The sequence below is a fragment of the Stegostoma tigrinum genome, chromosome 30 (assembly GCF_030684315.1).
Source record: "Stegostoma tigrinum isolate sSteTig4 chromosome 30, sSteTig4.hap1, whole genome shotgun sequence".
Lineage (NCBI taxonomy): Eukaryota > Metazoa > Chordata > Chondrichthyes > Orectolobiformes > Stegostomatidae > Stegostoma > Stegostoma tigrinum.
The window spans coordinates 34,893,781-34,921,318 of NC_081383.1; the positions used below are offsets into that span (position 1 = coordinate 34,893,781).

At 44.3% G+C, this 27,538-nt stretch overlaps 1 protein-coding gene across 1 annotated transcript in view; it reads left to right on the plus strand.

The window, feature by feature from the left end:
- LOC125465764 (receptor-type tyrosine-protein phosphatase delta-like) overlaps positions 1-27,538 on the plus strand; it is a 472,774-nt gene that overhangs the window by 138,790 nt on the left and 306,446 nt on the right. Inside the window, exon 2 of the mRNA XM_048559575.2 lies at positions 36-208. Within this exon, the coding sequence (XP_048415532.1) occupies positions 121-208 (88 nt within the window). The 5' untranslated portion in view covers positions 36-120. The remainder of the gene's footprint in view (positions 1-35; positions 209-27,538) is intronic.

The window sequence follows — 27,538 nt, forward strand, 5'->3', positions numbered from 1 at the left end:
TTAAATCTTGTCTTTTTTCTGTCATGTCTTTCTAGGCTCAAAGTAAATCCAATCTGAAGACAACTATTCCACAGGCATAGACCTCGACTTCCAGGCCAGTGTTAAAAGTCATCGCCAAGGATGTTCTTACTGAGTTATTTGATGATGCCTCCAGTTTTCTTTGTAATGGCCTTGTTGTCCTTGGTACAGGCTGACTCCACAATTGACGGTAAAGCTCTCCTATTTAATTGAACTTCTGGTGATATCAGTGTGAGTGATTAACAGGATGCACTAGAAAAGAAAAATGTGACTGAATATCAACATCACAATCATTTTTTGATAGAGTGGGAAACTTGTATTTATGTATTTTTTTCCATCAGAACAGGATCAAGGAGCTGAATGGCTTACCCGTGTCCCTGTGCTCCTTTGTTTCTTTCCTTTGAAGATTTAGATTATAGTTGGAAAAAGGTCCACAGGTGCTGTTTGCTAGTAGCCTCAACCTAGCAATGCCAATGATCATTTGTGTGTACTACACTAGGTAGTGTCTAAACCCACTGATGTAGCAATCCTATTTTTGCAGGGTTTGTGGATTATGGAACACAATAAGTTGTCTCTGGATGTTGCTCAAAACAGGAAAATGATTCTTTAACTTTGTATGAAAGCATCACATTGCAAATACACACTTGCTAATGCAAAATTTGAGTATTGCTGAAAAAGACACATTTTGTCAAAGCTTTTCATTTTGCACTCATCAGAACAGCTTACCAGAAAAAACAGTGTAGGAAGAAAGCAGCATTCTTACGACTTGAAGAGAGAATTCTGATTGGTTGGCAAATGCACGCTGATTGCTAAAGATATTAACTCTGAGAATGCACCAGTTTGATGATGATTAACAGCTAACTGCTGAGCTTTATTTGTGTTTTAAAACAGGCAGGTTGACTCTAATTGGTCAAGGTGTTTCCTTGAGAAATAAACAATAGAGTGGTTTCACCTGTTTAGTTGGATTGAAACCGTCTCAATGCATCCAATTGTGTTTCAATCCTCCTCCTTCCTAACTCAGAACACTGACATGCAGTAATGCTGGAGAGCCCAGTAGATGAGACGGGTTTGAAGAAAGATTTTGCAAGGCAAAAAGCTTTAGCAAGAATGATTCACAGATGGGTGTCTTAATGTCTAAAACTCTGAGCAAGATCTGTCGATAGGATTGTACTTAAGAGTCCTATGTTGGCTGGATGGGCATGGGCTGGGGAGAAAGGTACAGTTTCCAGTTGAATAAGACAATAACAGCATCTGAATGTGGGACCAATGGTAAGGAAAGTGGCATGGAGTTCAGGTTTGACAAACGAGCTGTGAACAATTAAAAATGCACAAAGCTGAGATGGAAAGCTGTGAGTGGAGAAGAGCCATGGTTTGGAGACAACTCTGTAGCGCAGTAATTCTGATACTTGTGAGTCATGCACCTCTTAATCAAGGCTTCCCAATGGAAAGGAGGATGGATAAGTTTGATCCTAATGACTGACAGAGCATGGCCTCTTGCACGAAGTTGCAGGAATGAAGAATTCAGTAGCAGGCATGGAGTTGACTTGCCCGCAGTACCTGTTCAGCGTAATTGTGACCAGAACATGCTATATCTGTTCTCATGTGACCTCATGGCTCACCATGCCGTGTAGGGTTTCCTTTGTATTGATGAGTAAACCCCAGGGATTCCATCCTACCCTCACAGCTTCTTCAGTTGCTGTCAAAACACCTCAAAGCACATGCCAGCTTTTGAGGGATCATTGGTAACAGATGTGTTTGTTAACTCTTCGCGATGTTCCTTTTGCGCTCTCTCTCTCTCTCTCCCTCTCTCTCTCTCTCTCTCTCTCTTCCTCCCCCCCCACCCGTGTCTCTCTTTCTCTCTCCCTCCCCCCTCCCCCCACCCGTGTCTCTCTTTCTCTCTCCCTCCCCCCTCCCCCCACCCGTGTCTCTCTTTCTCTCTCCCTCCCCCCCCCCCTCCCCCCCACCCGTGTCTCTCTTTCTCTCTCCCTCTATTTTCCCCTCTCTCTTTTTCTCCTCCTCCTCTCTCTCTCTCTTTCTCTCTATTCCCCCAATCTCTCTCCCCCTGTCTCTCGCTTATCTATCGAATTCTGCTTATCACATTCACCCAGACTATTCTTCTTTAACCTCTACCCCTCTGTGGGACATTTAACAGGATAATGAATGCTGTCATTGCCTCATCCTCATGACCACTTGTGTGCAAGCTTTGGAGCAATCTCCTGATGAGCCAATCAGCCGAAGGATTTCACACTCAGGCCTATCCCAGCGCCAGCTCTTCAGCGCAGCTGGGAAACCAGAATGAACAGGAACCTTAGGCTGACCTTTGCTCCCCTCCCCAGGAGAGTCACAGCTAATGATGCTCCCTTGACTCTTTATCCAGCAAACTATTACATCTTAAACGTTTCAAAGCCAGTGAGTTATTTTGAAGTGTTGTACAGATGGAGCAGTTTCTCTTTGTGGTCAGAAGTCTCATGACACCAGGTTACATTCCAGCATTTTTATTTGAAGTCACAAGCTTTCACATCACTGTCCCTACATCAGGAGAAATGGACAGTGTGATCCCACATTGGGAGAATGATGTAGTTGAGGGGAAATAGCTGATCAGAACAAATTCCCCCTCTCTCTATCGTAAGGTCACAGCTAGCTTGTCAAGAGGACAGCCTTTCAGTGAACATTATCGACCCATATTAAGTAGGTACAGGAAATGGTAAGACAGCACATCTGTCCACATCCTGTACACTCAGCTCCCAGGTCCATGTGCTTAGTCATTATTGAGACACAACTCCTCGAGCACGTACTCAGTAGCTATTATTGCAGTAAAGGTCAAGATAACTACCTTATTCCACAAACTCTCTTTGCTTTTTTTTACAAACTGCCTGAATCATCACCAGAACCATCTCAGTTTAATGTCTCAGTGGAGCCATCGACCAACCATCCGATGCCCTTGCAGTGAGGCTGACGTGGTGGGCTCTCCAGGGAATAGGTGTAGCTGACTGACAATATCCCTAAACACATGAGGCGGAAGCTCATATAGAGAAAGCAACTCTGACCTGGCTGATTGTTTTATTGAAACTTTCTATGGAATGAAAACGTAGTGAACAGCCTCAGGGAGTTTATCGTGCTGATCCCCTTTTCTGTTTAATTCAGTATAGCAGGGTCTGTATTTCAACGGGTACTTCTGGATCTCCTGATTTTGCCCTTCTTCACCTCTCTCGGCTGATAGCTGTAGTTTTCACAGTAACTCTGGAATCGTACACCCTTGAGCTAGGTGCTATGGGTTCAAAACTCAAACCAGAGACTTGAGCTGAAAGGCTAGTGTTCCAGTGCCATACTGATGGAGTGCTGTGCTGTCAAAGGTCTCACCTTGGATGAGATTTTAAACTGAAGTGCCATCTGCCCTTTCAGGTGAACACCAGAGTTTCTAAGGCTGCAGGGATGGATGAGGCCTGCCATATAGATAAGAAATAAAGCCTGCCATTGAGTTACAGTCCTGCACTGTTTACATTGAAGTCTGTACCTTGCATGCTGTCTCCACTGCATTTACTTTATAGGCAGTTTATTAAGAGATAATGAGGTGTTCTGTAAAATTCAAAGTAAAAAATTATAAAAGTGACAAAAAATTTGGAGCACAGAAAATTAGAGCAGATTCTTGCTGGTATTTATGTTTGCTGGCATCTCCATCCAAAGATTTACAACTATTTAAGTAAAGCAATACTTCCTCATCTCAGTTCTGAGTGGCTGACCCGTTACTCTGAGATTGTTAACTCTAAACCTTGACACTGCAACCCAGGAACATTTTCGCCCAGCTGCTGCCCTGGCAAGCCTCCACCAAATTTTCCATGTTTAGGTGAGATTACTGTACAATTCTTCTAAAATGCAGGGAAAATAAAATTAATATAATCTCCCCATTCTAACCTCATCCAACAGTCCTTTTATCCTAACACCTGTCTCAGAATCTTTATTAACTCCTTACATCAAGTATGACCTCCTTTAGATAAGGAGACCAATGTGTACATGATATTTCAGGTATCATTAAACAGGATTAACGTGATGTACAAGATCCCATACAGTGAGTGCAATAAACATTACATTGGGCAAATGGGGAGGAAACCGATGACCAGAATACACAAACGCTAGCTGGCGGTAAAAAGATATGACCAATTTTAACATGTTTCAGTACACACAGACAATGGGGGCCATCAGTTGGACTAGGATGAAGTGACGATACTGGGACAAGTGAACAACAGGCATGCAAGGGAATTTCTGGAGGCCTGGTTCTCAGCATGGGATTCCTTTAACAAACACATAGAAGTAGACTCAATGTACAGACCGCTGCTAGAAAACAGAAACAGAAATGACAAGACCCGCCACACCAGAGGAACACACAAATTCGGAATGGAATAGAGCACCCATGCTTCGAATAGAGGTCGCACTGATGATGTTGCCTAGAATGGTGATGAAATGTCTGCTCTCCACAGAACAACCGGCTCAGTGAGCTACCCAATAACTGTGTCCACAACCCAAGCTTCGAATTTTTGCTAAAACCTTAAATACTTCAGGTATTTCAGGTCAGTCTCATTACGGTCCCCTACAGTTACATTAAGAATGCTCTCGTATTGCAATCCCTTCGTAGTAAAGGCCTATAACTTACTGCAATCTGTGTGCAGGATACAAAGCCTCCTCTGACATTTCCCAGACTCTCTCCATTTAAAACAAGTTCTCCTATTTTTCCTACCAAAGTGCACAACCTCACTTTTCTCTACATTATATTTCAGGTTTCATGTTCGTGCCCCATTCAGTTAAGTGTCCAGATGTATCATACCCTCCTCACATCCTTTTTCTCTCATGACTGTGTGTCATCAGTAAAGTTAGATCCATTGCAGTCACACCTCTTAGTGGAGGAAGTAAATGGCTAACTTGCAGAAACATTGTTTTCCCAGCTCTGAAAGTCACAAAGGGTTGACAAGAGGTTAAGAGGCTGTGGAGAAGCTTGGGGTTTTGTTACTGACATGTGTTTGGCACTTCGTAACTGCATAATTTAGATTATTCTAAACTTTAAAGCACATTTTCATATGATCCCAAGAAGCATTTTTGTCTGCGGATAATAACTCTACATTTAACTGAAACAAACCATGTGGAGTTGATGGGTCAAATGACCAGCTTCCACATTCTAAGGATTCTATGATTCTAGTAACTTGTCACAAATTTGTCACCAATGTTCCTCATCTCTGAACAGATTGCACTTTGTTCTAGATTGTCTCAGTGTGACTGAGTGTTTCTTATTGGATTTATGAGGGACAGTCAGCATGTTGGAATTGACAGAATGAGGTGAGTGCGAAGACCATGTGTTGGATAGTTAGAATAAAAACAGATTACATCTGTATAGATAATTTGTATAGATAATTTGTATAGATAATTTGTATAGATAATTTGTATAGATAATTTGTATAGATAATTTGTATAGATAATTTGTATTGATCTGTATTGTTAGAATAAAAGACTTATGTAGAATACGCAGCAGAGCAGGAAATGTGTACCATGCCATGAAAGCCAGGGTCAGAAATGGAGATTTTGGCAGTGATTTTTAAATGAAGAAAAACAGGCAGAAATGCCAAGCAACTTCAGGAAAAGTAATTCAGAGAGCGAGGCTCATGGAGGTAAAACCTTGGCCTTGGGGAGAGGTTAACGTCGTGTCAGGGTGTATGACTGGAAAGTGAGTATGAGTAGAAGATCACCAACGATTGAGTTGGTGTTGTCTGTGAAGCCTTCTGTTGTCAAATAGCTGGATGACAATCATTGGCTAGATTTAGACATGAAGGAAACGGATATTTCTATGTCGACCAGATTGCAGGTGTTCTATTCCGCACAAAGGGAGAGAAAGATCCAATCAGTGGCATCTTCCTTCTGTTTGGTGTTTTTTTTGTGGTCGGGGAGGGGTGAATGACGTAACCGGGGAGGAGGGGGCAGGGAAGCAAAGGGGTGAAGGGTGAATGGCCTGGGCAAGGAGAAAGTGTGAGTTCAGTTCTGACCTGTCTTTGGCGCTGAGGGTTTGAGTTACTTATCTTATAATCAACGCTGTCAGAGATGTTATTAAACACCTCCAGAGTTGGTGGGTCTCCTGGCTGAGAGGTGGGGAGGCTACCACTTCACCACAAGAAAGCTGCCTGAGTGGCACTGAATATGGAGCAGCCCCTAGCTATGGGATCAGATTTCAAATGCAGTCTGAAACTCTTACCAACAAAGAGTCTGGTCCCTGATGCCTGCTCAGCACAATCCTGCCGCACTGATGTGGAATAGCTCCCATTGCCATAACAACCAAAACAGGAAAGCATAGCAAGCTTTGAATTGGTAAGGAAAGTTCAGCAGAGGGTTCCTGCATCCTTTAAGCCACTTGTGTTTTGGAAAGAGATGTTGATTTTTGCCAAAAATATTGTCCAGGCATTGTTGAGAGTTTTTGTTCAGTCACTTTATTTCCAGGTATAATTGATGCCAAAAACATTGCACCAGGCCATCACTGATGTACCCAAAACCCCATGGTGAGTAGTATATATGGAAAAATAGAATCCCTACAGTGTGGAAGCGGGCCATTCAGCCCATCAAGTCCACCACCACTGTCCGAAGAACATCCCACCCAGACCCATATTCCTGTAACCCTGCATTTCCCATGGCTAACCCACACATCCCTGGATGCAGTGGGCAGTATAGTGTCGCCAATACACCTAACCTGCACACCTTTGGACTGTGGGAGGAAACCCACGCAGACACAAGGAGAGTGTGCAAACTCCACACAGACAGCTGCCTGAGGCTGGGATTGAACGTGCGTCCCTGGCGCTGTGAGGCAGCAGCGCTAACCACTGAGCCACCACACTGCCCACTCTCAGAATATAGCCAGAACTGAAATGGCAGATAGGGGTTATTCCCAGTCTCCTGCTTATTCACTCTACTGGAATGATCAACATCAGGCAGAAGATGCAGCAAGGTGACTTCTGGCAAGTGAACAAAAGGACAGTGGCCCTGAACTACATTTAGGGAATAGTAACATATGTACCTGATCTAAAACTTTGGAAGCAAAATGCTGAGATTCAGTGCTGGTGAAAGTAGACAGGGAAACACAGTTAAAATAAATGAGCCAACATCATGGTTAAAATGGCCACTGTGGAAATGTCATTCAGTTTAAGGGCCAGGGCAGAGAGGAGGGATTTTAAGCTAGAGCGGCCAAGTGAGTTCTCAGAACAGCTTGGAGATTAAAAGCAAACATCTAGTTACATCAGGAAAAATGGCATCCAAATTTAGTTGAAGTAGGGAGAGGCACATTTCAGATTAACATGTGCATTGATTTAGCTGGAGTGATATTATGACATGTTCCAAATTTGAAGTTGAATCTACTGTTAGCCTGAGAGCAGAGTTAGCTGACCCAGTCTAAAGGGAATGCTGTCATAAATACTCCGTACTCCTATCTCTCTGCTTTCTTGCCTGTGCACACTAAAGGGCTGGTTCACAATGCTGTCACCCCACGTTGACTTCCTACACTTTGGATTTTTGCTCAGCATTGAAGGTTTAGATGTGTGCGAGGAACAAGGCGGAGAGTGGAGATGGTTGGAGGATAATTTGAGGAGGAATGAGAGGAGAGGAAGCAGTCTGAATGCCAGTGATGCCCATGTGAATGCAGCATTCAATCAGCTCCCACTGGTGTAAGAAGCTCACACATGTGGGCATTTGTCTTGCCTTATTATAGCAATACTCACCCTCCCTTTGGGTCACACCCTCATTGGCTTCCCCACCAATGTATTGTCTTCTCATCCATCTGAAAGCATCTAACAAGGCAACGAACCACCCAGCAATGAGAACAGGTATGATGGGAAAACAGTGGAACAGAATAGAATTTATCTGATTCAAGTAAATGACAACAGCTCCACAGAGGAACATTTCCCGTACACCCAGACGCATACATTTGTACAACTGCTAAACTTTAATCTACCTTAGTTGAGGATTAACCTCTCCTTCTTCAGCAGAGTTAGAGGCAGCCTGTTCAGATACTTGCTGTGACCCCTGACGTGCCCCGAACAAGTGTTGTCAAGTTAAGAAGCCATGAAGGCCTCACTGAAGACCATCCCACATGGACTTGGAAGCTGTTTGAGTGGAGATCGGGAGTCCACTTGCCCTTTTCCCCATCATTTCACTGCTGCTACTGCCAGATTGACATGGGGTATAGGCCAGTGGACTTTGGAAGCCATAGTAAGGAACCATCACTCAGTGATTCAAGGCCCCAAGGTGTGCATGTTGCTTATTGTAGTTGATGTTTCATGCAATTAGCCAGGCAACCAGGAAAGGAGGTATTATAATAGCTGCGTGATGCAACATCCTTGTCTTGTGAGTAGGTTGGGTCTGTACTTATTGGAATTGAGAAAGATGAGAGACAGCCTTATTGAAACATACCAAATCCTTGAGGGACTTGACAGGGTAGGTACAGAAGGATTGTTTCCCCTTGTGGAAGAGTCTAGGACTAGAGGGCATCATCTCTGAATTAAGGGGTCACATGCTAAAACAGGGCAGTGAATCTCTGGAACTCTTTACTGCCAACGGCTAATGCGTGTGGGTCATTAAGTGTGTGCAAGACTTCGTCAGATTTTTAACCAGTGAGGGAATCCAGGATTATGGGGAAAAGGTATTGAAGTTTATAAATGATGAGGGGCATGGCTAGGATGGCTAGCCAAGGTCTTTTCCTCACGGTAGGGGAGTCCAGAACTAAAGGGCGTAGGTTTAAGGTGACGGGGCAGCTTTATCACGCAGAGGGTGGTGCATGCCAAAGGAAGTGGGTAGGCACTAATTTGAAAGCCATCTGGTTGGGCACATGAACAGGAAGAGTTTAGAGGGATATAGGCCAAATGCTGGCAAATAGGACTAGATTAATTTAGGATATGGGCGAGTTGGACTGGAGGGAGCATTTCCATTGTATACAAGTCTATGACTCTATAACAGTATTTTAAAGGCAACATTACCAGTCAGTGCAACGCACGTTCTCTGCTCCTCCTCAGTGATTTCCATTGATGGCTCTCCAGGGTGCTGTGACTTTGTTTAGCTCAGCTGGGCTTGGACAGCCTTGCACCCTCTGAAGCAGACTCTACACTGCTGCCCCAGCCACTATTATGGAAAGCTCACTTGCCCCGTGCAGTCTCCAGTTGAAAGCTGGGCCATCGAAATGGACCCATTGAAAGACAAGTGTATGCACTGGTGCGTGGTGAACATGAACACTGCAATTGGTGTTCCTTCATTATGTATCAGCTCTTCGTGAGAATTTGAGATTCATGAACTGCTGAGCACATAAAAAGTCCTAATGAAGAGAAAAATATGAATTGGTACTGGCAAGGGCTGCAATTAATTGGCATTTTCACTCATGCTTATTACTGAAAATTGTTTCAGAGTATCACAGTTAATAGACTGAATAAGGTAACACAATAACGTAGAGTGCTGTAAATCTTTGATCCCAGCACATTCAGGTCGCAGAGCACCTGGGTTTGTGAATTTGCAGCTCAGGAGGATTGTTGAGGAGAAAGTTGGAAAGATTAACGTCTATCAGAGAGATTGGAGAGGGATAGTGATGGAGAGAAAGAATTAAGGGCAGCAAATGAAGGAGATTGCATATCACATGGCAGGCCTTTGCTTAAGAATGTGGGAACAGGAGTAAGCCATTCAGCCCATCTAACTGCCCTGCCATTTAATGTGCTCACGGTGGATAGTCTTTTACCCACACTATTCCTATAAATCTTAATGCCATTGGTAATCATTGATCAAACTTAACTTAAACATACTCAAAGACTGAGTTTCCTCAGCCCCTGAGTAGAGAATTCCAAAGATTCACAGCCTTCTGAGTAAAGTAATTTTTCCTCATCGCAGTCCTAACGGCATCCCCCTTATTTCTAAAATATGTTCTTATATTCTAGATTCCCCAAACACCTTACCTGCGTCTACCTTTTCTATCCCTTTAGGTATTTTGTAAGTTTCAATGAGATCACCATTCAGTCTTCGTAATTCTGGAGAATACAGGCTCTGTTTGCCTATTCCCTCTCCATAGGATAATCCCATTATCCCAGGAACAAATCTGGTGTGTCTTTGTTGCATTGTCTCAATGGCAGTGTTTCCTGAGATAAGGAAACCAAAGCGTACACAGTACTCAAGGTGTGGCCAACCAAGCTTCAATGTAATTGGTGCAATGCCATTACTGTTTCTATACACAAATCTGCCTACGGTAAAGGCTAATATTCTGTTAGCCTTCCTAATATCTTGCTGCACCATCATGTGAGCCTTCAGTAATTTATCAACAAAGACACAGAGGTCCCTTTGCACATCTGCACTTTCCAATATCTTACCATTTAAGAAATACTCTGCACATCTATTCTTTCTGCCAGAGTGGGTAACCTCACATTTTTCTGTCTTATATTGTAATATAATATTCCATAAGCTGCTATGTTCTTCCCTACTCAATAAGCCTGTCCAAATCCTCCTGAAGCCACTTTACATTTTCACTCACATTTCCACTTAGCTTTGTATCATCCACATTTTTAACAAACTGAAATATAGACAGATGTCTGATGGGAGAGTTAGACTGCAGGAATGTTGCTAAAGATTACAATGAGCACCTGAAAGAGGGAGAAGATTTCCTGGAGAATCTGCCTGAGTAATGGACAACTGTGGAGTGCACTCTGCTCTTTTGTCTTCATCATGCACTCTGATATATTCTTGTCCAGAGGGCATTCTGTGCTACACAGATGGATGCCACTGAAAATGAGTTCCAATTAATTCAATCTGAAAGTGTGAGCGAGGTGTCGAGGTGGATCACGGAACTAGGGCTACAGGAACCTGGGGTGAACCATCTGTCCATTAGAAAGACACCACAGGATCAGATTAAGAAAACTTGCTATGTTCAAGGCCCAGCCTCATTTCTACCAGACCCCCCCACCCCCACCATTCCAATGTGGCATTCAAGTACTTGATCTGCCCATATGCCCTTTAGAAAATCAGCACAGCGTTACTCTTATTGCCACAGTTCTGCTAGGCTTTGTAAGCTTTTCACAGAATTCCTATACCCCTCAGTATTTACATTAGTTGGTAGGAGCATGCCTTTAATAAATTCCTCCACTTGCAGACTGATCCTGTTACTGACTCAGGGAGTCTAATACCAGCCTTTATTCTGAGTTACTTTCAGGTTTTACTGCAGCAAGGTCTGTTGAATCAAATGGAGAACACATTTATTGCAGAAAGGGAAGCTTCTGTTTTACATAGTACCCAAAGGGCTTTTCAAATCAAGTCACTACTGTAATGCAAGAAATGCACGAACTGCCCGGCAGCATCTCACCAAGGTCCGTAGACTGCACATTCCAAAGCCATGATCCCTACCACTACCAGAAGGTTAAAGGCAGCAGATACCTGGGAACACCAGTACGTACAGGTTTCTCCCCATGCCTCTGAAAGCTGATGCCAATACTTATCACTGAATTGACATCCCATTAATGGATTAACTAGTCTTCATCACCTTACTGTTTATAGCATCTTGTTGTGTAAAAATTGGCTTCTATGTTTTGTGCATTTTAACAGTGAGTAGACTCATCATTGGCTATAATGTGCTTTGAGACATCTCATGGTTGTGAAATGTGCTTTCTGAATGCAAGTCCGTTCTTTCCCCATTAATTTAGCGTCTGTTCACGAGCCTCCTCACACTCTTCCATTTGGTTATTTTTGTGTCAGAAGTGTTTTGCAAGCACCTTTCCCTGTAACCACAGGAAGTGCCACACCTGCCCCTACACCTCCCCCTTCAAGGCCCAAAGCAAACCTTTCATATCAGACAGGGGTTCACCTGCACCCCTGTCAGCTTGGTCTACTCTATGTACTGCTCCCGATGTGGCCTCCTGTACATTGGTGAGACCAAGTGTAGACTTGGAGACCATTTCACCAAGCATCTGCGCTCTGTGTGTGACAAATGGCAACACCTTCCGTTCTCCATCCATTTTAACTCCCCCTCCCACTCCCTGGGTGACATGTCCATCCTGGGCCTTCTGCAGTGTCTCAATGACACCACCTGCAATCTGGAGGAGCAGCATCTCATATTCTGCCTCGGGAGCCTACAGCCCAATAGCCTAAACATGGAATTTGCCAGCTTTCAAAATCTCTCCATCGCTGGCCTCATCCCATGTCCACCCCTCCTTCTCATCCCCGCCTCCTTGGCCTGACACAACCTGTCCGTCTTCTCTCCCACCTATCCGCCCCTCCCACCTCACTGACCAATCCCCACCACTCCCTACCTGCACTCAGCTGTCAACATCTCACCTACCTTCCCCAGCCCCACCCCTCCTCTCTCTGTTTATTTCCCAGTTCCGTTCCCCCTCCCCATTTCTGAAGAAGGGTCCCGACTTGAAATGTCTACTTTTCTGTTCCTCTGATGCTGCCTGGCCTTCTGTGTTCCTCCGGCTCCACACTGTGTTCTCTCTGACTCCAGCATCTGCAGTTCTTGCCACCTCCCATCCTAATTTGCAAATTGTTTCTTTTGCTACCTGCTCCACTGTTGTTCTTTTTGAAACCAATCTGGATAATACTGAAGTAGAGCTGGCCTCATGATAAATTTGGACGATTAGTTGGAGAGACAGCAGACCCTCCATTAAAGGGCCTATTTTGGGCACAGTATTGGCACTGACTGGGTTTCCTCAGTTGTCTCTTAGTCTCATGCCTTGCCAGTTTTTTTTCATTAGTTTACTCATGGACTGTGGACATCACAGGCTGGCCAGCATTTATTGGCTGTCCCTAATCGCCTTTGAGAAGGTGGTAGTGAGCTGCTGTCTTGAACCACTGCAGTTCATGTGCTGTGGGTTGACCCATAATGATGTCAGGGAGGGAATCCCAGGATTTTGACCCGGTGATACTGAAGGAACAACGAAGTATTTCCGAGTCCAGATGATGAGTGGCTTGGGAGTGAGACCCAGCAGATGGTGGTGTTCCCATATATTTAGTGCCCTCGGTCTTCTGGATGGAAGTGGTCGCAGGTTTGGAAGATGCTGTCTAGGGATCTTTGGTGAATTTCTGCAGTGCATTTTGTAGATAATACACACTGCTGCTACTGAGCATTGGCAATGGAGGACATGGGTATTTGGGGATGTGGTGCCAATCAAGCGGGCTGCTTTGTCCTAAATAGTGTCAAGGTCTTGAGTGTCGTTGGAGCCTCACTTATCCAGGCAAGTGAGAAATATTCTATCACGTTCTTGTCTCATGCCGTATACATGGTGGACAGGAGGTGAGTTACTCATTGGTTAAAGGTCAGTGTGCAAGTGGGGAACTTTATTGAAGAGCTAATAGCCTTTAATTTCCCAGCTTGCAGTCCTTGCTGTTCTCATCTCTTCTTGCTGACTGCTCATTGTATTTGCTTTCCCTTTTCTCTAGGTCTGCCTCTGCTCCTCCAGCCCACCAGGTATTAATTGGTTTTACACAGTAGGAGTGACAGAGAGCTGACAGTAACTCGAAGATTCTTTCTGTTTATTTTAGCTTCTTGAAACATTTTTTAATTAACAGTAAGTGGCAATGACCTCATCAGAGTAACTGCCTGTCTCAGAGGGGTTGTCATTGTGAGAGAGCAGAATTAACATCTGTCGAGGTACTCATTAACCCAGGGTGCTTCAGCGATCGTGGTATCTGAGCTGTGCATGTTAATTAAGCTCCTTCGCTCCTCTGAGCCAGCCGTACAGTGATCTCATCATCCACGAAGATGTTGCACAAAATAAATCAACAGAAATGAAGAATTGAGACCAGTTTCAACATCGAAGGGGTGGCTGAAAGGTTCTTTCCCCAACTCAGAAAATGCAAAAATGCTTAATTTTTGGCAGTATATAGGGCATCCCTCACACGCAGGAAGAATAAAGTGAGGCAAACAAAGGGAGGACAAAGAAAATAGAGATGCAACACCTGGCAGAGAAAGTCGCATACATTGTAGGAGAGATGGAGAGACAGATAAACATGATGCTGGAAAACACAAATGTTCGGGATTACAGCCAAAAATTGTAAAGGGTTTTTCTAAGCACATCCTTGTTTTGACGACGATCTCGATCAGTTTCTGTGGACAATTTCTTTTGTGCTAAATCTGCTGCAGGATGGTAGACTGAAGTCAGAGAATCCCAACAATGTGGGAAGTGAGACCAAGTGACAGATGATGGGTGTGAGAGAGAGAGAGAGACAGAGAGACAGGCAGCCACAGTGAAACAGACACAGATGCTGGATGCATGCACACACACTTTTAAGAAGATTTGTGTACAGTTTTAGCGGGAGAAATAAAGATGAAATGTAAGGAAACTGGATATGCAGACAGGGGTAAAAAGAACGGGAGGTGGGGTCATGAACTGCAAGCAATTGACTGAGATTCACAGAAGGAGAAAGAGACATGTACAATGGAAAAGTCCCATGGACTGATTGAGAGTTCATAGAGAATGGAGAATACAGATTTAATACAGTGAGAAAGCCAGGAATGGAAATGACCAGGAATTCTTAGTCCAATTGCATCTTCTAATTGTGCACAAACATAAATTGCTCAGATTCTCTTTGATGTTTTGTTGAATTTGTTAAAGTTTCGGAGAGTTTCAGGGCGTTCTATAGTAGGTGCTAAAAGCAGCTTCTGTGTTCCAGGCTTCTTCAAAAAGCAGTTTCCCCTAGTCATGAGTGCAGAGGTAGACATTGTCTTAGAATACAGAATGACTGGGAGAACAGGGAAGGGGGTGTGTGCCCAGGGACATGTAGAGCAGGAGGCATGACTACGAACGATGTCTTAGCAGAAGGCTGCACCCACCCAGCGTGTTCAGGGAGGATCCTCCGACATGAACATGGTGAGGGACAGTGTGTGAGACACCTGTGTTTTACAGAGCGTATTTCTCCGAAGTGAACCACCCACTCCAACCACAGCTGCAACCTGAGAGCAAGTTAAGGACTGCATTGCCAGTCCTGAGGCAGGACAATTGCTCAGTGCTCCGTGCAGCCATTTAACACTGCCGCTAGCAACCCCAGTATTCTACTAGTGAATGGATTGCTGGAGTGTTGTGACACGCTGCAGTCTCGCTACTCATTTGTCTGGCAGTAATCAGACCTTTCACCACAGCGGTTTGAGTTTCCACTAAAGCACACAGAATCTAGATTGGCTGTTGCTTGACCTACAATAGGAGTTGTGACATTGGCCATCATGGTGAACCCAGCATGTGTAACTTGAGTTGGCCGGCACTTTCATGCTTCAAAGGGTGGGTCTCACGTTTCTTGCAAAGCTCCGTTCACCATTGCCGTCATGTTCTTTCACATTGCTCACTGTCTTTCTGGCTGATTTACCAATTCATCAAACATATCATTGTGACTGTCCCTTCACATAGTTCTGTAACCCACCCCATTGACATCTTCACCTGAGCCCTTTGTAGCAGCACTTGTGTGTGACTTCACCATCGAGGGAGCAAGCAGAATCTTTGGTGCCTTTGCAGGATACTCCTGCCCTGTGTGCCAGAAGATACATATGTCACCTTTGAAGCCATCCTCAACATTGTTTATGTTTGTTAGTTTCTGAGCTGGTAGTGAGTATGAGAATGATTGATGGTGTTTCCCCATAATATCTATCTTCGTGCTGTTCCACCTCTTCCTCTTTCAACTCTGTTATTGCCCACTTCGGTTCCTGGAGAAAGCCACAAGGATGGAGTTGATGGAAAGTAAGGTGCTTACGCAGTTGGAAATGAGAAGATTATGGGATGAGGAAGATGTGGGTTGTGAGAATAAGGGTTAGGTATTTTGTTTCCTATCCATCGGTGACTATGGTATCAGCAATGGCCCCTGTCCCCACAATGATAGGCAGCCATGTCTCCTACATGGAGTCAGAACAAGACTAATCACTGTCAACCTTTCCCACCTCCCAGCCCCCTATGCAGTTAGCCCCGGCTGCCTTTGGTGTGCCACCTCCAACCGAAATGGAATATGGTGGTCGTGGTCCAGTTTGTTTGGATTATTTAGCTGTCAGGGTTGAATAGCTGGAAGTATAGGTGTGTGAAGGGAGGTGAAACTCTGTATGTTAGGAGTGAGTGCCGATAGATGGTAGGTGAGCAATGAATTGAGCAGTGGCCAAAGTAACATTTAAGTTGATAGGATAAGGCGTTTGAAGTTGCAATTCACTGACCTTGAGGACTTCTGTGAGGCTTTTGGGGATTACATTGTACAGGCCCTTGAGGTTTGAATGTAAATTGACCTGCATAGGAGAGTGTCCTGCCCCCTGCAGGAAGAACCGATATTGCGACCATTCCACCCTCTTGACCTCCAGAGCTATTCCCCTACATTCCAAGAACTGCAATAACTCAAAGAGGTAGCTCATCACCAAAGCCTTGAGGACAATGAGAAATGTGTGATAAATGTTGGTCTTGCCAACAACACCAACATCCCCTGAATGAATTAGGGCTTGCTTTCAGTTTGGGCTGTCCTTTTTCCCAGATCAGAATCTGTTTCAAATTGACTCCCAGCATTTGTTCCAGCCATCTACACTTGTTTTAAGAGGTGCATTCTGGCTAGAAGTAAAATATAGGGGTTCACCAATTTATGAGTACCCAACTTACCACTACCCATATTCACAAATGCCATCCTATGCAGGCTTGTACTCTTAAAGACCAACATAGGAATGTTTCCTATGCTCACACACGATTATTTTACATTGTCCTGCATTGTGCTTTGACTTGCATACAAATTGACTTGCAAACAGACTTGAGAATGGAACTCATGTGCAACCTGGGGGCTATCTTTATGTTCAATTTAACTAGTGTTGGCCTCTCACAGTCATGAGTTTTGGGCAACTACAGTCACAGCTGCCCAACCACACAGTTATTGCTAAAATAAAACAAAGAATTCTGGATGGTGGAGATCTAAACCAGAAACAAAAATTGTTTGGAGAAACCTGGAAAATCTGTCAACATCTGTGAGAAGAAAGCATAGTTAACATGTCAAGTCTGTGATTGTTCTTCAGAACGGTTCTGATGAAGAGTCACCGGACTTGAAACATTAACTCTGCTTTCTCCCATCGGATGCTGACAGAGCTACCGAGTTTCTCCAACAATTTTTGATTTTGTAACACGGTTATCATGGTGTGCATGTTGCCATCATTAGTGGGACGCACATAAATTGCCATAACAAATGTGGGATTATTCCACTTCATGAGCTGTACACCCACGTTGAGGGGCTGTCAAATGTTTGAGGCCACTGTGTTTCCCTAATTCTGTTATTCCTGGTGGGAATGCAGTGAGTTGCAGAATGGAAGGGAACACACAGTTCCACATTGGAAATTCGTTGGTGCAGAGGTTGTTAGAGTAGGCTGCATGCAGGCACAGACAGACAAAGACTAAATAGTGAGTTGAAATTAAAGTGTTACAACTGTTTATGGTGGAGATATATAAAGTGGCTATGAGCCTCTGTTTGGAGTGGGTCACAGAGACCTGGCCTCGGGGTAGGGTGTGCATTGAACAGAAAATTAATAAAGCTGAGGGTAAGATGGAATTTTCTTTATCAGATCTTGTTGCCTGGAGATTATAGCCAGATTTGTTCTTGCTGAAAGTTATGGGGGCTGTTGAACTACTGCACAAATATATTTTTTGGTGATTTCACGATCTGCTGCCTTGGAATATTTTATTTCTTTACTGGCGCGTTAAATGGGAAAACAACTTTCAGTTTCTGGCACATACTGCAAAGTGGAGGATGTGTCATGTATATTTTCTGTAGGTTTCCAGTGTCCTTTTTAAGAACAGAGGCTCGCAAACTAATCTTGAAAGAAAATAATTACGATGTTTTACCTGTGCTCCAGAACTCTTACACGCCGCAGCTATATGGCACAGGAGGCCCCTGCCAATGCCATGTTGCCAATTCTGCCAGGTCTCAGTGAATCCAATGACTGTACCTTGAGATTGTGGTGGTGTGTAATACCCAGGCAGCAGTTAGTGCTGTCTGAGGACAAACTTAGTTCAAAGCCAACTTACGGAGGCCTCCGGTCCTGAGGATTGCACTGAATGCAGTTCCTCTGCTCTTGTGGAGTCATCAGTCTGGCTGCCTCCACTTGGTATGCACCAAGTGTGTTATTTACAAACACACTGAACGATTGTGTTTGTAAGTTGTTCTGTAGCCTATATTGATTGCCATTAAGACGCAATAATTGCTGTCTTCACTGTTGAACCAGCGAAGAGGTAACTGAAGCAGGTCGGTGGGGAGGCAATGGCCTAATGATATTATCACTAGACTGTTAATCCAGAGACCCGGCAATGTCCTAGGGACCCAGGTTTGAACCTCACTGTGGCGAGTGAAATTTGAATTCAGTAAAAATTGGGAATTAAGAGCCTAATGATGAGAATGAATACATTGTCAGTAAAAACCCAGCTGGTTCAATAATCTCCTTTAGGGAAGGAAACTGCTGTCCTAACCTGGTCTACATGTGACTCCCACAGCAATGTGATCGATTCTTAACTGCCCTCTGGACAATAAATGCAGGCCTAGCCAAGTGATGCCCTTGTTCTGTGAATCAATGTGTACAAAAAAAAATTACCCAGTTCATCAATGAATTCAGGGGTGCATTTGTCTGGGAAATATTCCATAATCTCCTTCAGTCCTCCAATACTTCACCCAAGTAGCTCTTATTTTTACAGACTTTCACTAGAAATCAGTATAGACAGACTGTTTGTTCCTCAAGACTGACTCCAAACATGCCCTCAAATATTTACCCTGTACCTTATGCCAGGGTCACACCATTAGCTGTGTTCTGACTCTGCATTTTCAGTTTATTTGGCAAAGAACAAAATTATCTTCAGACTTGTTTATGGTGATTTTGTTCAAATAGTCAGCTAGGATTGGTCATCCACACTAAGTTTACAGCTGAAGAATTGTGATTTGGAAGGAGACTGTGCACACCACAGTGAAGCAGGCGAGAGTGTTGGGGAAGAGAATGAAGGTTCCCATGTTACAAGTGGTCTGCAGGGTTCTGTGAATTAATGCTTCCAAAAGAGTTAATTTTGGAGACTGCATTAATCTCCACTCAGCCTGATGATATCATACACCTTTGGGTTGAGTCTAGCTTGAGGCAGGCCTGGCACGAATGTCCCCTGATGGTCTTAGTTTTTCTTAATAGAATCCCTACAGTGTGGAAGCAAGCTATTCAGCCCATCAAGTCCATACGTACCCTCCAAAGAACATCCCACCCAGACCAACCCTCCCCCCACCTATTCCTGTAACCCTGCATTTCCCATGGCTAATGCACCTAACCTACATGCCCCTGAACACTATGGGTAACTTAGCACAGCCAGTCCACCTAACTTGCAGAGATAGTAGGAACTGCAGATGCCGGAGAATCTGAGATAACAAGGTGTAGAGATGGGCCCGAAACGTCAGCTTTCTTGCTCCTGTGATGCTGCTAGGTCTGCTGTGTTCATCCAGCTCTACACCTTGATATCCCACCTACTTGAACGTCTTTGGACTGTGGAAGGAAACCGGAGCATCCGGAGGAAACCCACGCAGACACAAGGAGAACATGCAAACTGCGCACAGACAGTCGCATGAGGGTGGAATTAAACCGAGTTACCTAGTGCTGTGAGGCAGCAGTGCTAACCATTGAGCCACTGTGTCACCTGTATGCAATTAGCTAATGTAACTTATACGAATGCCATCATGCACTCAATTGCGTCTGGTTAAAACAGGTGCCTCTTCTCATTAAGATTCAATAGTGGTTCAACGTCTACCATTGTTGGGTCCTTAGCCTAAATTTTGGAAGGGGAATTGGTGGCAGCACAACCATTAGCTGGTAGTGGTTGGTTCTACAGCACATACAACATGTTGATCAGTGGTGGGCATCATTGCTTAAGTACCTCAAGGTGACAATGGTGGAAAAGACCCATTGGATTGGGAGACAAATTTATAAGAAGTGAATTTAGGGCTTAAAGACTACTTGGACAGTAATTCAGTAACTACAAACATTAGATCACACAAGCTGATGGTAGGCCACGTCAAAGACATGTCAAGGTGGAAACACAACTCCAGTCTACAGCGATAGTAGGAACTGCAGATGCTGGAGAATCTGAGATAACAAGGCGTAGAGCTGGATGAACACAGCAGGCCATGCAGCATCAGAGGAGCAGGAAGGCTGACGTTTCGGGCCTGAACCCTTCGAGGCCTGAAACGTCAGCCTTCCTGCTCCGCTGGTGCTGCTTCATCCAGCTATACACCTTGTTATCTCCAGTCTACAGCCTTCACTTTAGACAGGATAAGGATCGGAGGAGAAGTATAATGACAAAATAAGAACTTCAAAATTAGTCACATTTGGCATTCATAACATTCTTACAATGGAATGATCTGTAGGCATGGTCCCAAATGACCATTTCAGAGCTTCATGAGGGAAGTTAAAAATACTGTAAGGCAGAGGAAAAAGTTTAATTGACAGAAGAAAGCTATATCTGTAAGACTACACGCCACTTCCTTAAAATGTGTAGATTTAGGAGACAGTTTCAAGGCAGCAGACAAGGCTTAGTAAACCAGTTAGAAAAACTTCTTTTGCTTTTACTGTCAGTTACAATGAACCCTTGAGGCAACTTTTCTCGGACACAAGGGTTGGTTCTGGGAGAAAGCTTTCTGAAAAATCATCACTGTCCTGATCCACTATAGCCTATCATTCCAGCTGTCACTGGCTACATGCTTATGAACAGTGATTTTCAGCAGAAGCTGAATGGATGTTGGAAACCAGTGTATTATTTCTGAAGGGTACTGTCAGACACAGAGGCGTGCTACTCAGTTTGAGAGAAGGAACATCTCTTGGTCCACAGGCATGCAATATATTTTCTGACCACATCCTCAGCCTGAAGGTGGTCAACGAGACAAAGCTTTGGTCTCCCCATTACGTGAGAATGCATTGCAAAGATGCCTCCATGGATGCAGAGATTCTGACTCCTCCTTATGAGGTTTGCCTGAGTAGCCAATATGAATTTCCAAATGATGATGGATGGGAAGTCCAGAAGGTCAGTCAAAAGCCTTACAATAACTGGTTATAAATTGGCTGGTGCAGGTGAGTTGTATACTCAGGCCACAGTCATATAATGTCTTTCGATCCAAAACAGGCTCAACCAAATATGACAAACAGAAGAAAGATTGAGAATGTATGGAACTGGAGGAACACAGCAGGCCAGAAATGAAGAAGGGTCCCAGCCCAAAATGTCAGCTTTCCTGCTCCTCTGATGCTGCCTGGCCTGCTGTGTTCCTCCAGCTCCACACTTTGTTATCTCTGACTCTTGCATCTGCAGTTCTTGCCATCTCAAAGACTGAGAATGTGCTTCCATTTGTTTGGACTTAGTTACCTTCCACCACTGTTAGCTAGACCCAGTGTAGAACAGAGGATTAGTGACAGCAATCCACTCCAGTCGATTCTAGTGGTGGTTGGTTCAGCAGCAGATACAACAGTTGGAAACAGTAATCATGTTAGCTCTTTCCTGGCAAGCCTTCTGCAGGAAACAAAATGGTACAGAAAACTGTTGCTTGAAAATGGGGAGATGGTAGTATAGTCATAATGTCACTGGCCTAGTAATGCAGAAACCTGAGCCAATGCATTGAGCATCTGACTTAAATCCCATCACTGCAACTGGTGAAATTTTTGGTCAAGTAATGAAGACTGGAATTAAAAGCTAGCCCCACTAATCGTGATCATCATTTGACAGCCGTACAAACCTGTCTGGTTGGCTGATTTCTGATGCCATCAGTGTGAGTTCAGTACCCACTCTGCCTGCACTTCCTGTGAAGGCCCTCCCTGCTCCACCCCTCCCCTCTCACGGGCATGGTGAACCTCAGATTAAACTGCCACTAATCTGAAAGAGCAGCCTCATGGTCTTCTGGGATGGTGGTAACTTTTATCTAGTTAACAAATGTCCTTTAGGGTGTTCACAATGGGTCAGTTGGTAGCGCTGTTGCCTTTAATCCAGAAGATTATTGTTTCAAATCCCAATCCAGTGATTTGAGATCAACATCTGGGCTGCCGTTTCAGTGCAGTGCAGAGGGAGTATTGCCCTGTCAGAGTGCCATTTTTCGAGGGTGGCCTGGTTAGCACTGCTGCCTCACAGCACCGGGGACTTGGAATCAATTCCAACCTTGGGTGACTGTCTGTGAGGCGTTTGCATGTTCTCCCTGTGACTGTGTGGATTTCCACTGGATGCTCTGAATCATAGAATCCGTACAAGTCTTTCGGCCCAACAAGTCCACACTAATCCTCAAAGCATCCCACCCAGCAACCCACCCAAGAAACCGGAGCACCCAGAGATTTCTTCCCACTATCCAAAGATGTGAAGGTTAGGGTGGATTGGCCATGCTAAATGGCACATAGTGTCCAGGGATGTGAAGATTAGGTGGGTTAGCCATAGGAAATGCAGGGTTACAGAGATGGGGTAGGGGAATAAGTCTGGGTGGGATTGTCCTTTCTTCAGAGGGAGGGTGTGGACTTAATGGGCCGAATGACCTGCTTCCACATTGTAGGGATTCTATTCTATGAGATGTTTAAGGAAGGAAATCTACCATTTACTTGGTTTGCCCTGCATGTAACTCCAGACCCACAGTAACACAGGAATGTCGCTGACTCTGAAGAGAAAACCATTCAGTTCCTCAGTAATTAACAATGGCAACAAATACTAGCTTTGACAGTGAAGCCCCTGTCTGATCAAAGAATTAATAAAAGTCACGCTGCTGTTATTGCAGAATTTTAATCGGGTTCCAGAGCTCTTTAAACGCTTGTTCAGTGTTGTTCATGAAGGCGAACCACTTTGCTCACACAAACAGCAGCTGACATTTGACGTAAAGAGACGGCTGGATTCGAGGCCACTGACCTTTCCTGACCAAATTCCAGGTTTGAGGAGTATAGCACGGCTGTGGGAAAAGGAAGACAGATTTGGGAGGACGCGATTTAGGTAAAGCAGCTCTTTCAATTAAAACGGCAGCGTGGCGTCGTGCAGTGAGGATTTAGAGAAAGACTAATTGTGACAACCCTGCAGAGCAGCCTAAGATGTTACCATAGAAACCGCGTTGGCTTGGGACGACCCAGGTGTGAATGTGTGCGTCAGAAGCGGTCAGTTTAATTTGCTTTCAGAAAATTCCCAAGACAAAATTATTCATAAAAGTTTTGACTTGCTTTTTGATTTCAACAGAATTTTGAGAAACTAGATTGGGTATTATACACAAATATGTCTAAAATGTTAATGTTTTCTCCAAAATTGTACTGCCTCAGCAGTATCCCACTGTACACAGTACTAGAAGGTTGAAAGATAGCTCCCTGGGCTCCTGCTTCTTTGATATGGAGGCCAAAATTGCCACTCACATTGAGAATCTTTGGCTTTACTAGCTATTGTGTTTGTGCCAAATTTTGTGTTGAATATTTGTCGTTTGTTCCCTTTTTTCAAAGATATTATTTTGTTCCAAGTGAGCCTTGCAGAGCGCATCCTGGATAAACAAGAGTAATTACAGCAGGAACAATGAATTTGTTAGGAGGAAGTGATGGCCCTAGTGATATTATCACTGGATTATTATTCTAGACACCCAGATAATGTTCTGGGGAGCACAGGGTTTGAAGCGCACCATGTCAAATGGTGGAATTTGAATTCAATTTTTTTTAAAAACTGGAATTAAGAGCCTAATGATGACCATGGAACCATTGCCAATTGTTAGAAAACCCATGTAGTTCATCACTGTCCTTTAGGGAAGGAAACTGCCACCCTTACCTGGTCTGGCCTACATGTGACTCCAGACCCACAGCAATGTGATTGACTCTTAACTGCCCTCAGGGCAATTAGGAATGGGCAACAAATGCTGGCCTAGCCAGCGATGCCCTCATCCTGTGAATGAACTAAAAGAAAGGTGGTGGAGGTACAGTCTTTTGTGATGTCAGTTGAGAAATAAACTTTGGTCAGAACATTGGTGATCATTGTACCTCCTTGCCTTCAAACTGCTGTCAGTAGTTCTTTTACACCCGCCTGAAGGTAGGTATGACCTCCCATTCCTGGGGATATCTCTGACAGTGCAGCACTCCTTTGGGAGCATACTAGGGAGTCAGAATAGATTTCATTTTTGCTGTTAAGTCTGGAGTGAGACTTTCGCCCCAAACCTTTTGAGTCAGTGATGAGGATGACAGGATGGGTGGATTCAGTAGCAGTATACGAAAATGCTAAGCAACTGACACAAGTCATAAACTGAAAAGCTGCTGTTAAAATGAGAATGAAGCTTTGCGGGGAGAAACCTCAGTGGACTCCAGCATTTGCAGTTCCTACTATCTATAAAATTTTGCAGCTCATTCCCCAGAATTGTCCATCAGTGTTTGTCAAAGAATGGACAGAAATTCTCCACTGATCAAATACGAAGGCCTACAAATAAGGATCTGATCAAACTGGATGGAAAATTGACGGGCTTTGAAGAACATACTCTGAATGTACTCAGCTGGGATTCCAGTCATTTCTCCATTTTATTTAACATTTATACTTGTTTCCAGCCAAGAACAAGTCAAAAAATTTCCCAAGTAAGCACATCAATTATGGGTAAATATCTGATGTGAAAGCAATGGGAACTTCATGTCAGTCTTTTTTCCTCACTGGTGTGAAGCTGATGTTTAAATCTGTTCAAGATAGTACTCCTCAATCTGATGGCTGCAGACAATGTGCATCTCAGAGATTGGTTGAGATGACCTATGTCCAAGGCTTTCCCAATGCATACCTTCTAACTGAACAGATCAATCCACCAAAGCTGCAGCAAATCAGGAACTTTGTGATAACAGAGCCTGAGCAACAGCGAAACCAAGTGAGATTTCGGGAGCCCCTCATCCTTGACAAAAATAGGAAGGTGGACCAGCACAAAAAAAAAGCTTACCTTCATAAAACACTTGTCTATGGTCATAGTGTTTCACAGCCGTTTAATTCATCTGCAAGTGTGTTCACTGCTGTTAGGCAGGTTGAACAAGTAAGTAAACCACAGGAGGGACCGGCAGGAGGAGAAATAGAGAAATGGGACATTCGGCCCAACCTGTTTGTACTGGTATCTATGATCAGCAAGAATGTACCCACGCCTTCTTCACGTCACCTTTGGCCACGAGGTAAACAGTGGTTGAGGACGACAACGTCAGATTTGACACCAAGATCATAGTATACAGAGCTGTTGTGGTTCCCTCTCTCCCATATGGCTCTGACACGTGGACTGTCTACAGCAGACACCTCAAGGCACTGGGGTAATACCATCAATGCTGCCTGCACAAGATCCTGCAAATCCCTTGGGAGGAAAGACAGACCCACATCCTCGACCAGGTCAACGTCCCCGGCATTGAGGCACGGACCACCCTTGATTGGCTACGATGGGCTGGATATGTTGGCCACATGGCCGACATGAGACTCCCCAAGCAGGTGCTCTACTCCCAGCTTTGAAATGGCAGGTGAGCCCAGGTGGGCAGAGGAAATGCTTCAGTGATACCCTCAAGGCCTCACTCATTAAGTACGACATTCCCACAGGCACCCGGGAATCACTGGCTTAAAACCATCCAAAGTGGAGGGGGAGCATCTGGGAAGGTGTCGAGTGCCTTGAGACTTGGTGTTGGGGGGAAAAGCAGAAGTCAAGTGAACACATCAAAAGGAGTGCACTGCCACACCAGTGCCCAACCCACTCCTTTCCTTGACTACATTGTGCTCCAAGTGTAAGAGAGGCAGAAGCAAGTAGTGCAGAAGCTGCTACCGATTCACCCTGAGAATGGAAGAGAGTCACCCTTGGCTACGAGGGACCATGAATGATGATGACTTCATCCTATCTTTATGATGTTCCTCTCCTTTGCAATCCTGTCTTTGATTTGTTCCTTGTCTGTAGTCTGTGTCCTCAAATTGAATGAGAAACCTCAGATGTTAGAGCTCACTGCTTTCAGAAAATGGTGCTTGCCTTTCTGGTGGGTAGCTCTACTGAAAAAACGGTGAAGTAACAAAACAGCAGATGCAGCAAGTGATGGATGGAGCTAAACATTTCCATAACCAATGGATCAGATCTAAGCTCTGCTGTCCTACCACATCCAGTTGTGCTTGTTGTACGATTTAAATCATTTACTGGAGGAGTATGCTCCACAAATATCCTCATTCTCGATGATATCTCTATTCCTTCAATGTTACTGAATCAAAATGATGGAACTGCCTCCCTAACTGTGGTGTCTCTGTGTGTGTGTCTCTGTGTGTGTGTCTCTGTGTGTGTGTCTCTGTGTGTGTGTCTCTGTGTGTGTGTCTCTGTGTGCAAGAGAGAGAGAGAGAGAGAATGGACTGCAGTGGTCCAAAAGGCAGCTCACAATTTTGTCATCCAGGGCAGGTAGGCATTTGGAATAAATGCTAGCCCAACCACTGATGCCTGCATATTGTGAATGTATTTTTTTTCCATTTTAAAGAAAGTTTTTTTTGGAAATGCTGGGAATCAGGTGACCTGCCTTTCAGATGTTAGCTAGCCCTTTGTTCGCTGAGCAGCAGGGGAGGTGATGGCTTGGTGGTATTATTGCTAGACTATCAATCCAGAGACCTAGATAACATACTGGGGACCTGGGTTTGAATCCCACTGCAACAGATAGTGGAATTTGAATTCAATAAAAAATATCTGGAATTAAGAATCTAATGTTGACTGTGAATCCATTGTCAATTGTTGGAAAAACCCATCTGGTTCAGTAATGTCCTTTAGGGAAGGAAACTGTCATCTGTACCTGGTCTGACCTAGATGTAGACCCACCGCAATGTGGCTGACTCTCAACTGCCCTCGGGGCAATTAGGGATGGGCACTAAATGTTGCCTGGCCAGTGAAGCCCCCATCCTGTTAATGAGTAAGGGAAGATAAAGCATGAGACCCGAGAGGAACAACTCTGAAGTAGTGGGACTTTTTTTTTAATGCTGGGCTTTAACAATCTGCTGTTTATAATTGAGGAGGAGAACGTACGTAAAAGAAAACAGGGGGGAAGAAAGAAAAGGGGGAAAAGAATCAAGGCTATCTGTAAAGAGTTGGGGAGTGAGACTAATTGGAATGGTTCTTATAAAGAGCTGACACATATCTGACAGGCCCAATGGCCTCATCTTCTGCTGTACGATTCTCTGAAGTAAGAATTACAAGATAAACAGAGTTAGTTTAGCTCTGTAATGGTGCAGGGCGTGCTGTTGTGAATAAGATACATGGCATAGATGGGCACAGGACTATAGCTGCAGAAGAACAAATGAGAAGGCCTGACAGCAGCCATTTCAAAGAGCTTGTGCTCACAAAACAGAGACGACCTTCAGTTGGATGAAGCCCTGCATCGTTCTTGGTACAGTCCTCATCCTGCTGCGCTGTCATCAATTGTCACACACCACACAAAGGGAGCAACTTCAAAACAAAAAGGAACTGCAGAACTGAAAACAGAAGCAGAAGTTACTCCATCAGTTCTAGCTCGCATCTGTCAGCAACTAGGAGCAGATGAAGGATTTGCGCACAGAGACATTAGGAGCCTTAG